The 13,744-nt window shown below is 36.4% G+C and overlaps 2 protein-coding genes and 1 long non-coding RNA gene across 4 annotated transcripts; 2 read left to right on the top strand and 1 right to left on the bottom strand.

Moving 5' to 3' along the window:
* The first annotated feature begins 1,270 nt into the window (after positions 1 to 1,270).
* LOC117783163 lies at positions 1,271 to 6,591 on the top strand. The gene is made up of 4 exons (XM_034620424.1): positions 1,271 to 1,943; positions 3,857 to 5,110; positions 5,495 to 5,919; positions 5,980 to 6,591. Exons 2-4 carry the CDS (start codon positions 4,174 to 4,176, stop codon positions 6,154 to 6,156), a joined length of 1,539 nt encoding a protein of 512 aa, XP_034476315.1. The 5' UTR covers positions 1,271 to 1,943; positions 3,857 to 4,173; the 3' UTR covers positions 6,157 to 6,591.
* A 653-nt stretch (positions 6,592 to 7,244) lies between these two features.
* LOC117785014 (dehydrogenase/reductase SDR family member on chromosome X) lies at positions 7,245 to 11,368 on the top strand. 2 transcript variants are annotated; one of them, XM_034622886.1, is made up of 5 exons: positions 7,245 to 7,386; positions 9,122 to 9,316; positions 9,411 to 9,518; positions 10,260 to 10,641; positions 10,706 to 11,368. In XM_034622886.1, exons 2-5 carry the CDS (start codon positions 9,139 to 9,141, stop codon positions 11,097 to 11,099), a joined length of 1,062 nt encoding a protein of 353 aa, XP_034478777.1. In that variant the 5' UTR covers positions 7,245 to 7,386; positions 9,122 to 9,138; the 3' UTR covers positions 11,100 to 11,368. The 2 variants fall into 2 exon arrangements, with proteins under 2 accessions (XP_034478777.1, XP_034478776.1); XM_034622885.1 differs by having other exon boundaries at positions 7,260 to 7,465.
* On the bottom strand, positions 7,890 to 8,264 carry LOC117785015. The gene is made up of 2 exons (XR_004617471.1): positions 8,120 to 8,264; positions 7,890 to 8,062 (listed from the first exon to the last, which is right to left on the bottom strand). It is a non-coding gene; the product is annotated as an uncharacterized LOC117785015 (long non-coding RNA).
* Positions 11,369 to 13,744: the final 2,376 nt, after the last annotated feature.

Genomic DNA, 13,744 nt, shown 5'->3' with positions numbered 1-13,744 from the left:
TTATTTGGCGACTTATGCAAAGTGTGGCACCAATTGTTTATTTCAATCCTTCAATTTTATTTAGATATTAATGCATATGTATTTATTTGACCTTGGGTATGTGAATGGCTATTATTGCACCAATTGTTGTAAACAATCATTTATGTTTATGCCGCCTGCTTAATTTTTAATTGCACACAATATGTTTGTCTACATTTTACAACCTTTCTAAATAGCACAAATATTCAATTCGCTACGACGCAAAAACCTCTCAACTATATGGCAGCTATTATTATATAGCAGATGATACTGCAGATGAGCGACAAAGCATAAAGGCATGAGGGTATTAAAAGGGGGGAAAGGTGTACACAAATGCAACTTATATAAACAAGAACGTTTGGTATTGTTTTCATCCATCTGATTGTGCTCACTCTGCCTTTGATTAGATAATCGTTATAAGCACACTAAAGCTAAAGCAACAAATTTTCCACTCTAGACATAAATGGGGCCATAGAGCCATAAACCTTTCCTGATGATGTACGAGTATGTTTGTTAATTGATAAAATAAATTCGCAAACAATTCAAATTTAGCTGTGACGCATATGTATGTATGTACACATATAATAATAAGAGATTTAACAACTCACACAAAAAAATAAATAAACAACTGTCGGAAACCATAAACAGCCCTAATGGTATGCCCGATTTCACCAGAACATGATTTTATCTGCAGTTTAAATATGACAAATTGCTTACAATGTATTTTTTAAGTCATTTTAATACTTCCGATCTCGCTTAATTCATAATTCATATCTTTGATCTTAATATTTTTTTATAACATACAAGTGTTTAACTGTTTTCTTTATTTACTTTTTTTACAGTAACGGAAATAATTTCCAATCCAATTCCCAGTTTTGAATCCTCGTTCGACGTCCACAAGAAACTTTTATTAAGTGCTTTTTGTTTACACAACAAAACTGAAAAAAAGTATTGACACGAATCTGTATACCAAAACAAAAATCGCGTTTACATTCGAGTAATTTCCCCTCGTCTGACTGTGAAATATTTTTCAAGCTTTTTTGCGTCATAAATTAAAATATTTGTGCGAATCAAACAACAACAATAATAAAGAACAAAACAATAAGCAAAAGCAAAAGCAGCAAAAACTGTGCCAACGTCGTTGCTATCAAAGACAATACAATCTTGCGGAGATCTCACACCGAAGCAGAAAGAGACAGAGAGGTAGCGGAAGAGGGAGAAGGAGAGCTATATATAAGCACGATTCTCATATCAGCGAACTGTGTGCATTCAGCATTCGACTTCGACACAATCGTCGCTAGAAGAGCTCAATTTCAATTTCAATTTCCATTTGAATTTCAGTCGTATTTCGCCTCTCGTGGGAAACGGATCAGGCTTCGGAATAAAGCGAAATAACAGAGTGCAAGTGCATATTATAATCGTATATATGTAGAATCATATTAATACCGTCGTAATATAGGAAAACTGTTGAATAAAATCCACTTCAATGTCGATTAATTCGCCAATATTGTTAAAAAACTCTGACCTGCATTGAACAGGCAAAAGCGACTTAAAACAAATAAAAACAAATCCAAAAACCACAACAATTGCTACAGCAAAATTGCAAAATAACTAAACATATAAAGAAAAACATTGCTAAACAGTGGCAAACAACAATAAAGTTGTTTGCTTTTTAGTTCACGTTCCATTATTTTTTTAATTTCTTTGTGTTCTGGAACGAAAAACAAAGTGTCAACAGTTTGAGAGCGACTGTTGTTTAATAGAACTGTAAATCGAAGAACCTTCAATTTGTGACTTAAGACTTTTCAACAAAAGTAAGAAAAAAAAAACTCGCGTGTTTAGTGTACAACAATTACAAGGCAACCAACAACAAAGCACTACACTACAACAAAATTTCTGTTTATTGGGCTTAGGCCATTGTATGGGTAAGTTTCTTAGAATTAAATAAATACATACATACATAAGTGCATTACAAGTGCGCAATTATTCGAGTTATTAGAATGGAAAATACATTCATACAGTTAGTCAAGTAATTCTGATAACTTAAAAAAAATCCCTAGTTTTATTTTACTTTTAAAAATCCAATACACCTTACTATATCTTACTGGTTCTAAGAATGATTCGGAAATTATTAAACAAAAAAAAATATTTGAATTTAAAATTTAATTTAATAACTTTTCTTGTTTCTTTTGTTTATTAAATTATACAATCTTATAAACAATTACTTGACTAGCTGTATATATAGAGAAGTTCATTATTCATAAGCTTACAACTTAGAGGAAGAAACTAAACAATGTAACTAGTTCGTTTTTGTCAGTGTAACAGTTTGAGAAGCATTGCCAGTCATTTATTGCCCAGCAACAGGTTGAACTAAATAATATTAGATTTGCACGGACTTGCACAATGTTTTGTATTATTTTTAGACTTTTTGTTTGCCTCTGGCGCTCTGGCGCTCTGACCGAAGAAACCTTAACATAGTTTTCAGACCCACCCCAGTTTGTCGGTGGGAAGTGATGAATCACCTGTAATTGCGAGTAAACTGTAACAATGTGTGTAAATTCCGAAAATTGTGCCAAACAATAAAAACATCAAATGAATCATATTACAAGCAAGCACACAACAGACGAATGACGCAAAAAAAAAATTGTACTCTAATCAATAAAAAACAGCCTTGGAATGAATTATTATAGATAAGTATATGACGACGTTGAACTCGCATTTGCATCCAGACATTACAATTAGAGGAGAGATGAATAGTATTTTCATGAGTTAGACACGTGCCGTAGTCCCCTTCTAATCGGACTTATATGGCTTAACCACTTGCCTCCATCCGGTGTGTTTCCAACTGAAATTCTCACTCTTAATCAGTTGGGGCTCGACATTATCTGCACTCGAGGCTTGGGTTTCATAAGCACTATTCTTTCTATATTGTTTATGACCCTTACAACTTGATGAACAGTTTGCCTGCTGTGAGCAAACATCGACAAAAAAAGATCATTACAGAGATTAGAATCAAAGTGATAAGTAATACTTGGAAATGCACTCAATGATTTCAACAGTTACCTGAGGCAAAGATCACGAGTTGCTGATTAAGGAAAATTGTTGGAAAAATTGAAAATCACTGTAAAAGAAGCTGAAAAAACGAAACTGTAGTTAACAAAAGCAATGATCCATTATCGATCTCGAATGAATAATGATCTTTTAGAGTAAAAAGTTGAATTATACCCTTGTTTCATAAGAAATGTTAACAAAACTCAGCAGTTGTGTATCTGGTATTGTCTTTTACATTTTGAGCAAATTTTGCCAAAATCAGACCTTTCTATCGTACAAAAGATCGGTAGAAAATCAATCCTTAGTATGAAAAACGAGTATATTTTAACTTAATTCATAAAATATTTATCCTCACTTAGTATTGTTAAATTTGGACTTTTATAACGTATAGCTCCCATACAAACGATCCGTCGAAAATTAAAGCGATCTATAAAAAACTTTGTGGGTTTTTGAGATAGGTCAACAAAACTCTCAGATTGGGTATTTGGTATTATCTTAAACATCCAGATTAAATTTTGTCAATATAGAACAATTATATTAGTTAGCTCTCATATGAAGTTCATATGAACGATCGGTCAAAGTGTAATTTTCATATGAAAAGATACTATTACTTACATAAGAGTATAAACTTTTTATACTGCGAAGAATTTACTTAATGTTCCTTTTAAAAAATCTATAGTTCCGGCAAGGAATAAAATATTTATTGTGCCTAAATGAACCATTCGAATTTATTATTTTTTTTTATATTTTTCTTAATCTTTAACTGTATCTTAATTGGCTTTAACAGATCAGTCTAAACAAGCAACGAAATTTGGAGACGAGCCGGACCTCCTGTTCAACCGAGCGCAGGGCCGGATTAGTCTGCAGTCGGCAGCAGCTATTCAAGCATCTTTGAATCCAAGCGTCAACGCATCGCGACAATTCGCCAACATTCAACTAGAAGCAACATTCAATGACTGTGAAAGTGGCTACGTGCCCACCGTGGGCCGCTGGGGAGCCGAATGGCCAAGCTGACTCGCCGCAGGTAATGGCGATGGCCAGGAGGAGGGAGCAGCAGCTGCCAGGCGTTGGGATGGCGCTGCTGCCGGAGGAGGAGCCGCCGGCATGGATCAGCAGCTGGCGGATGCAATCAGTGGCATGGGATTGACTACGACACCAGTTGTTGATGATGCTAATGAGCCAACTGAGAAGCCAATCAGTTGCCATGCCAAACAACGGGTCACGCCTATGCGCACGCCCTCCACGTCCAGTGAGGATGACGACGAGGATGTTGAGGAGCAGCAGCAACAGCCAACCGACCTGACATCGGTGGGCAACGCATCGGAGCGCTATTCCGATATCATCCAGCTGCTGGCCAAACAGAAGTCACCATCGTTGGATCAGCAGCTGCGTCCACGATGCAACTGGGCAATGGCAGATGGCTACGATCTGAGTGCCTACAATCAGGTGAATGGTGTCTGGCCATTGGGACACCCGTTGCCGTTGCCCGACTGGGGCGATGCTGAGGATCAGGCCAAGGGCACGTTGTTCTTCGAGAATGTCTGGCAGTATGAGGAGCTTAATGGCATTGTGGAGACGGCACTGCAACGAATGCTGGAGGAGACACACTACAATACGGTCAATCTCTTTGTGGACTTCTATCGCAGCTTCAAGCGAACTCGTCGCTCCGATCTGCGCAGCTTCTTTCAGTTCTACGATGTGCCCATCAATCGTCGCCATCACATGTGCGTCTCCTTGGCCTTTGAGATCATGGCGCGACTGGTGCAAATGTTTCCACAGCTGGGCCAGTATCTCTATGTGGTGTCCTGTGAGGAGCAAGTGGCCGACTGCAATGACTACGTGCAATTGGATGAGGAATATGGCATGAATTCGGCCGATGCGGGTGTCGAGAAGGAGCACGTCATGGTTGCCATGCGTTTCGCCATTGGCGAGCGTCGTGGTGTGATGATCCTTGATCCGGGATACCATGTGGGACGCGCCGTGACTGTCATGTCCGATCAGAGCTATCCTCACACAGGTAACCGAATATTTCAAAACAAGACTGCAAAGCAAATATCCAAAACTATTTACCTCGAGTTCACTTTCCTAAAAAAAAGTTTTGATTCGAATATAAAAAGAATTTTAAGTATTTTGAGAATTTACTGAAAATAAAATCAAAATGAAACCCTTATTCTTAAATTTACATATTAAGAATCAAATTTAGTTCAAAAATCGATGATTAAACCTAAACATAATTTAATATAATGCTTGATTCAAAAAAAACTAACCGCCGTACATGAATCAGTTGCTCATCGGTTATTTCAATTTGAATACGTTTGGATTTGCAGTTTCTGCATAATTAAACAACTTTTTTTTCGAAAAGGGTTTCCAATGTAAATCGGTTAATACCGCCTAAAAGTAACGATTTTAATGCCTGTTTTGCAGCCTTCAATTCAAATCAGATTTATAAGAACTCTGACTAACTTGTCTTTGCTTTCAGGTTGGTTCAACCAGTCGAAGGAGTCGCATCTGCAGAGGGATTACTGTTACAGCTACAGTCAGCACAGCGACAAGTTCGTGGAGTGGAAGGAGCGGGAAATACGTGGGGACGAGGCCAGTTTCAAGACGTCGCTGATCTACATTGCCCAGGAATACATGACAGCTGTTGATGTGACTGTGCGTCGTAATCTCGTCTACAATTTCCGATCTTTGCTCTCACGTGATGCCAAAGGTCGAGTCTATGCTGGACTCTACTTTCCACTGGTATCCAATGTGCAGGAGGCGCATCTAACACTCTTCTATGATGGACCCAATGAGCAGCGTGTGAAAGCCAAACTCATGTTCAGCGCCTTTAAAGTGGGCAAGGGCAAGGTAAGCAATCCACCTTAATTTTTAGCTGAATTTATATGAATTATTTGACTATATTCCCAGCAATTGCCCGATTATGTGTCCCAGCATCTGATGAAGCTGTCCCCTCAACTGAATATGTCGCAACCGGAGCTGACGGAGCTGTGTAAATCCCTTTGTGAGGTTGTCTCTGATCAGAACTTTATCGGTCAGGTATTGGGCATTAATGACGATATCGGCAACATGTCCATGGAGAATTGACAGTTAAAGCAGCCCAAGGATGCCGCTGCATGCCCAATTAAGCCCAATATCAAAGAGCACAACGATAATGCAGCTGCAACTTAAAACTTGGAGTTAACAATTTTCAAACACTTTTTTCCAAATACTTTTCAAAAATATTAATTTAATAGAACTTAGGCGCACCCAACAAACAAATATTATTCAATTATTAGTAATATATATCCACGTATAAACACACTATAAACAACTATTATGCTTACATATACATATACACATACACACACACATTATTAACGGACACTTGAAGACTTTGTGAAATATCCTTGTATTGTTTAACCAAATGAAACTAAAAACCACTTAAATACGAGTAATATATTTAGATATTGATTTGTAATTTACTTCAGTTTCATACTATTTCAATTTTGTCTATAATAAACAATTTAAACTTTACAAAAACCAAATGGAATAAATAAATTAGTTGATATATTGTAATATTTTTGTTAAACGCACTGTAATACTTTTGTTTAATAAATAAATGCAAATCAGCTAGCAAAAAAACTGAGTTTCCTTTAAAACCGCTAAAAAATTTTAATATTTAAATTATTCAAAATTTTTTAACATTTTGACAAATATTAAAAAATTAAATATAATAAAAATAAAATTTGTCAATTGCCTAAAACTTTTATTGTTTATATTTAATTAAAATTGCGCTTTGAAAAACAACATTTAACATTTTTGAGTTAGCGGCACTCGGTCACACTGTGAACCGGCTGCTAATCAGCTGTTCTTTTCCTCATAAAAGTTGGCAGCACTGTAATCAGCTGTTAGCGTGAGTAAATTAAATATTTCCAAATTAGAAATTATGTCAACTTAACAGATTACAAACAATTACTTTAATTAATTTTCCTGTTAAAATAAAAGTAAAACTTATTTATACATATGTAAGTGCACTTATATCTTGAAAACCAGAGTTATTCACAGGTGAGCACTTCTCTCATGTGATTTATTTGCCGGCGTCAACACCTGTTGGCGAGGGAGAGCAACAAAAACAAAATTGAAAATAAAAATCAGGTTCTAAACACAAAACGCGCGCCGCTCGCGGAACATTAACGTATTTAGTTGTCTTTTGAATTTCTTGCAGTGCGGTTGTGTTTTTTGGAAACCGGTTTATTGTGGCTATTGAAATTGAAACGTGACACACTGCCGTCGATCGCAGTCAGCAACTATTTACCTTATTATTAACTTAAAAAGGTTGTTCAATATTAGCATAAGTAACGAACAGTTTCGCTAGCCAACCACTCGCAAGTGCATAGAAAACGCATCAGTTTATGTAAGTATGTGTGTATGTGTGCATGTGTGGATGTGTGTGTTTATGTGCAAGGTCTTGTGCACTTGGGCGTAACAACAACAATAGAAATAGAAAGTTGAGAAAATGCAAGCAGTTGATTTTTTTTGTTGACGGAAGTCGAAGACGCCGCAACCGTTGACAAACGCAAAAAAGCATTTCACGAGAGTCACATATGTGTGTGTGTATGTTTACATACATACACACACACACACATGCACGAATTTAGTGGGCTATGTTGTCAGCCCTCTTCGCACCTTTGTGGATTGTGGATGGCATTAGTAACGTATCTTTTCTATAAGTTGTTTTTTTTTATGTATATGTATGTTTAGCTTTTGGCCCATTCTTTTGGCTTTGGCTTTTGGCTGTGGCTCTTCAACTTTCATTCCCTTACTTGACTCTTTTCTTCTTGTTAATTTGCATTTTATGTATTGTCGTTGTCGTTGTTGCTTTTTAGAAACCAACTGGTTAACTGGGCCAGAATTCTACAGTTTTAGTAGATACTTATATCGTTTTAATTGTTTTAAATGGCGCTTCCCCTTTTTTACAGCCACACATTAGCAATTTAGCAAGCCCAAGGTACTAAAATAAAATAATTGCACAGAAATGGCAGTTTGCATGTCAAAGGCCAGTACTTACCATATAATATTACAACTGATGTATGCATAAAATCTTGGCATTGCGAATGCAAATAAGAAAAGCACACAGTACATTGTAACAGCCATAAAAGCAGTTGGTAGTATACAACAAATTGTTGCTGACTTAAGCCAAGTGTCGTACTCATGAAAAGTGCACTCGATGCTCCCTTGAATTGCACTTGATGCCATATTCGCTAAATGCCTTTAATTGCTAGCAACTATATAAGTAGAACTATCCATTAGAATTCAACACCAATTATAATCCATACTAATCTCAATTACACTTGTTGAAAGTTTAATAAAAAAGTATTTCGCTACATTGTTGCAGCTAAGACATTGAATTACAAATTGTTATCAATATAAAGTCTTAATAATATTTGTTGAGGCCCTTAATAAATTTAATAATCCTGTTTATTTGTTACATTGTTGATGTAGTTGAATATCGTATATAAATATCGTAAATGTTGTAATAGTTAATAGAAGTTAGGTATTGTTAATTAAAACATCTCTTATACACATATGTACACTCGTTGAAAGCCTTAACAAATTTATTGTTAAGGTTACCTTTTTATATTGTTAATGCGCTTTGAATATCGTAAATAAGTAACGTATACGTTGAACTATAATTATAAATTATACAAAGTCTTTGTTACAACGTTTGAAACCCGTTGTTAATTTAATAAGTTTGTTTACATGCTGTTCAATTGTTAATGCGATTTGAATTTTACATTTAATTGTTGTAACTATCAATTGGAGAGAAGAATTTATAATTTGAATCGATCTTCAATTAAAATCCGTACAAAGTATGAATTAAACTCGTTTGTTTGTCTATAATTATCGTATATATTTTTAATATCGATTCGACACAGCATACACACACACACACACACATACATACATGCTATACTGCAGTGTATCGTGGGCTTATCAGTGCCGTATCAATGACCTTTGTACACGTGTTCGTCTTAATTTCTGACTGTTTCCTTATCTCTTGCATATGTAGTTTCAACATAGTACAAAATGCTACTCCTACTGGTTGTCGTTATTGTTGGCCTGCTGATATTCGGATTTCTGATCACCAAGACAACTAAGGAAGTGCCCAAATCTTGGCTCGAATGGAAGACAGAATTCAAATATCAGTATATAGGAGCTTTGGGGCTTATTCACGACGCTCAATACGCGTCGAGGGATCGCGTGAGTATGTACCGCAGCTGTTTATGCAATTACCTAGCAATTATCCGCAACTTATTAACTTGATTTATCATTTTGTGATTATCTTATAATTTGAATAGCACTCTACAAGCAACCGGATCGCATTGCTGTCATCACAGGCGGTAATCGCGGCATAGGACTGCGCATTGTGGAGAAATTGCTCGCATGCGACATGACTGTCGTCATGGGTAAGTGGAGTGACCAATTTCTTTTTAACAGAGTTCAAAATCAGCTTGTATATAAATCAGCGCATTCAATTACTGATTCAACAAACACCTTTTTTATTTATAATCCAACGGACATGCACGACGACAAACGACAAACACAAAGATGTTACCAAAAGAATGTTGAAAATTCACGTGCTCTGCATACATTATTAATATGGTATCAATTTCCATCAGTGCTGTCAACATATTGATGGATAAAAAGCTTTTTCTGGCTGGAAAGCCTTCGAAAAATAGCGAGGCAAAAAAGCTATTGCTATAGCGAATTGAATATTTAAATTAAATTGCTGAAACCTAGAAAAAATTTAAATTGCGCGCCGTACACTCTTCAGCAACATGCTGCTAGTGCTGAGCAACACAAATGTTGCTAGCAACTCGCCTGCTGCCTGTACAGAAAGTGTTGCATACTTTGGGGCTGTCGCTTTAATGGTTTGCGTCTTAGATGACCGCAATAAGCAAACGCGCGCTATTTAAATTTAAAAAAAAAAGTTATATTTTATTATCGTATAAAATATTCCAATAAGTAATAATTTTATTGAAACTTGAGTTTAATTATTTAATTGATTTCCAAATATTTCAAGGCCTTTAAAAAAGTGCGTCTGTTAAAAAATTTATGGTTACCAGATAACTGTTAGTCTTTATACTGATTTGTAAAGTTTTTCATATTTAAGAACTCTTTGTATGACACTAATTTTTCTCTTGCAGGAGTTCGGGATCCGGACAGTGCCAAGACGGCTGTTGGTGCCATTGTGGATCTCACTCAGACGAAGGGAAAACTTATCTGCGAACAACTCGATGTGGGGGATCTGGAATCGGTGCGTTCCTTTGCAAAGCACATAGCTCAGAAATATCCAAAGATTGATGTGCTATTAAATAATGCGGGCATTATGTTTGCCCCCTTCAAACTCTCTGACGATGGCTACGAGTCGCACTTTGCCATCAATTACTTGGGTCACTTCCTGCTCACACATCTGCTGCTGCCTCAGCTGCGGGCAGCGGGACAAAAGGGAAAGAATGCTCGCATTGTGAATGTGAGCTCCTGTGTCAATCTGATTGGTAGCATCAACTACAAGGATATCAATGGACTGTGAGTGTACTACTGTAATGTTATTTATATTTTCATTAATTCCATTTCTCTTTATGCATTGCAGAGACAACTATTATCCGGGAGCTGCCTACAGTCAGTCGAAGTTGGCGCAGATTCTGTTTACTCGGCATCTGCAAACACTCTTGGATCGGGAGCAGTCGCATGTGCAGGTGAATGTGGTGCATCCAGGCATTGTGGACACGGATCTCTTCGAGCACTCGGCCACGACATCGGTGCCATTCCTAAAGAAGATCTTCTTCAAGACACCAGAGCGGGGATCTCGCACTGTCGTCTATGCAGCTATTGATCCATCCATTGAAGGCCGAGGAGGCACATATCTCAGCAATTGTTGCAAGGGTCCTGTTCATGCTTCCGCCAAGCAGCCGGCCAAGTGTGAAAAGCTCTTCAATTTCTCCTGCGATCTGCTCAAAATCAAGGAATATGGAAACGGAAAATAATAAAAGCTAACAATGCACCCTAACATTCCTCAATTGGTGAAACGTTAATTTCCATTAAGATGCTTTTAACTAACACACATATATATGTATTTGTAGTCATATTTTATATTTGATTGGTTTAAATTTGTTTAAATGTCTGCTTAAGTTTTTGGCAATGTTTTGCTTGCATTCGTGTAAATCCGGATAACAGCCGGATAGCTGTGGATAACAACATAATACTTCAAATATATTTTTAATACAATTTTACATACACTAAATCCATTAAAAAAGCACCTTTCAATTAACTTGTACCAAGATATACATTCTGGATAGATGTCGACTATCAGATACATTTAGTGTTGCATTTTTGAGATAAAAGCTTATACGATATTTTAATTAACTTGTCTGCGTTGATTGGCAATTAAAAGTGCAGTAATTACAACAACAGCAACACGAAAAATGCACTAAACTCTCAGATGTTTTCGGCGGCAGCTTGAAAGCAACAATAACAACAACAACAGCAACGACAACGACAGCAACCACAACAACAACGTCAACAGTTGTTATATGTCAAATTTAAAACAGCAAACAATTTAATTTGTACTCCTGCTCAAACAATGAGCGATTAACATTCAACATTTATGCGGAATTTTAATCGACTTCATCGACTTCAACTCGAGAGGGAGGGAGGGAATAGGCGGCTGGCAGATACTCAGCTAGGTGGGCAGATGGGTGGATTATTCAAACAACGGCAACAACGATGACAACAACAACAACTACATCTAAACCCAACAACTGCAGCCGTACCAAAAAAATCTTAAGTTTGCTGTCACTTGATCAGTTGAACTTCAAAGCAAAAAGCGCTGCATATGTATCTTCTGCATACAGATACAGATACAAGATACAATCACATATAGATAGCTACATATCAATGTCGTTGTGTGAAGTTTGTTTTGTTGTTTTTCTCATTTTTTTTCTTTATCAAATTCGTGGGCGCAGTCATCAATCAAAGCACATATGAATCTGGCCAGATCCATCAACGGGCCAAATGAAGTCATCTGCCTGCCAAGTAAGGCATTAAAATGCTGTATTTTATTCACTCTGTGCGTGTTTAGCGGACATTAAACGTGTTGATTGGATTTTTTGGGTCTAAGTCGGTCTAAAACTCTGTGATAGATGCGCTGTTAAAAATGAAGCACAAAGATGTTATTTTTAAGGTACAAGTACGTGTATCTTGTTGCATTAAACAGGTTTACAAGCCATGAAATATTGTTCACAATTGTTTTAGAAGATTATTTTGCTGTTGTATGTCAACTAGTGATGACAAAATGCATTTAAATCACGATTTTCGCGAATCTTCAATTGTTTTAACTCGATTTGGAGAATTTACTTTTTTCCTTTCACTGTCCACTGTCCACTGTTTTCATAATTTCTCCATTATCCTTTTTTAAAAACTTTAAACTGTCATAATTTTTTCAAATCTTAATCGATTTCCTTGCGGAATATCAATTTTATCCAGGGAATAACACCGAATACCGAAACGTTTGTACCAGTACGGTCGTGGTACAGTGGATAGGTCAATGGTTTTATCAACTTCAAACTTTCATAACTTTATCATTACTCCACCGATTTTCAAGCGGAATGTCATTTTGATCATGGTTTGGCCTCTAAATTCAAACTGCATTTAAATCTTATTAACATTTAAAAAAAAATTATTTTTTGCTAGAATTCGATTTTGATGGTAAGGGTCCCCTGTTTGATATTTTGAAAATTGAAAATTTGAAATCTAAAATTTTCACTTTTAATCAACTCCTTATATCATAATTAGTATAAAACAGCACTTAAAACTTGATTCTGAGACTTTTCATTTTTTTGTAAAAAATCATATAGAATTGGATAAAAATTTTGACTTGTAAAGTGGCTAAATCCGAAGTCTGACCAACTTCAAAGCGTCATAACTTGATCAAAACTAAACTGATTTTCAAGCGGAATATCATTTTGATCATTAATTGAGCTCTTAATTCATTCTGCATTCAAATATTTTTAAATTCATTTAAAATTTTTATGTGCCTTTTTTTTGATGTCGTATTTATTATAAAACGACATGTTAACACTTTAAAATTGTTCAAAATAGTTTCGAACCGGTACTAACACCGGAAGCGAAGCAAAAAAACTGAAATAGAACCTTTTACCGCTTTTAGGTATACGACTTCAATCTTTATGTGAGTTCTGGAATTGAGATCATCTCTTTGGAAATTCCTTGGCATATTCGTAACCGTTAATGATTTCAAATTCATGTGGTAATCCCAAGATATTCCTAGGCCATTAATTGTTGAGAGTTTCTTAATATCTCTGGTTGCTCATCTGCTTGACCAGCTTGTTGCAGTTGCATTCACTTGCAGCTCCTCCCCACTTCCCTCTTTCCAGCTTCTCACCCCCGCTCCTCTCCTCTCTTGAGAAGCTGTTCAGTTAATGTACTTTTTATTTAAATGCGGCTCGCAAAACAATTTGTGTTGCACTGTTAACTGGCGGCAAATTCTTTGCAACAATTTGCTGCTCCAATTCAAGTTGCTAGACAAGTTGGCTTAAAAGCTTCGGCCCCAACATCTTCTTTTAGCCAAGCGCGTCCGCATTAATCATGTGCTGAGATTTATGGCGACGCAGCG

This window comes from Drosophila innubila (genome assembly GCF_004354385.1).
Source record: "Drosophila innubila isolate TH190305 chromosome 2R unlocalized genomic scaffold, UK_Dinn_1.0 1_C_2R, whole genome shotgun sequence".
NCBI lineage: Eukaryota > Metazoa > Arthropoda > Insecta > Diptera > Drosophilidae > Drosophila > Drosophila innubila.
The sequence above is the reverse complement of the archived record's forward strand: the minus strand, read 5'-3'. Positions and strand labels throughout refer to the sequence as shown.

What these genes read in the sequence shown, in the direction of transcription:
- LOC117783163 (XM_034620424.1), top strand. Translation starts at nt 4,174, where the DNA reads ATGGATCAGCAGCTGGCGGATGCAATCAGTGGCATGGGATTGACTACG. An exon ending in CCGAATATTTCAAAACAAGA is followed by an intron (nt 5,111 to 5,494) that starts CTGCAAAGCAAA and finishes CTGTTTTGCAGC; the next exon opens with CTTCAATTCAAATCAGATTT. An exon ending in TTAAAGTGGGCAAGGGCAAG is followed by an intron (nt 5,920 to 5,979) that starts GTAAGCAATCCA and finishes CTATATTCCCAG; the next exon opens with CAATTGCCCGATTATGTGTC.
- LOC117785014 (XM_034622886.1), top strand. Translation starts at nt 9,139, where the DNA reads ATGCTACTCCTACTGGTTGTCGTTATTGTTGGCCTGCTGATATTCGGA. An exon ending in CGCGTCGAGGGATCGCGTGA is followed by an intron (nt 9,317 to 9,410) that starts GTATGTACCGCA and finishes TAATTTGAATAG; the next exon opens with CACTCTACAAGCAACCGGAT. An exon ending in CGACATGACTGTCGTCATGG is followed by an intron (nt 9,519 to 10,259) that starts GTAAGTGGAGTG and finishes TTTCTCTTGCAG; the next exon opens with GAGTTCGGGATCCGGACAGT.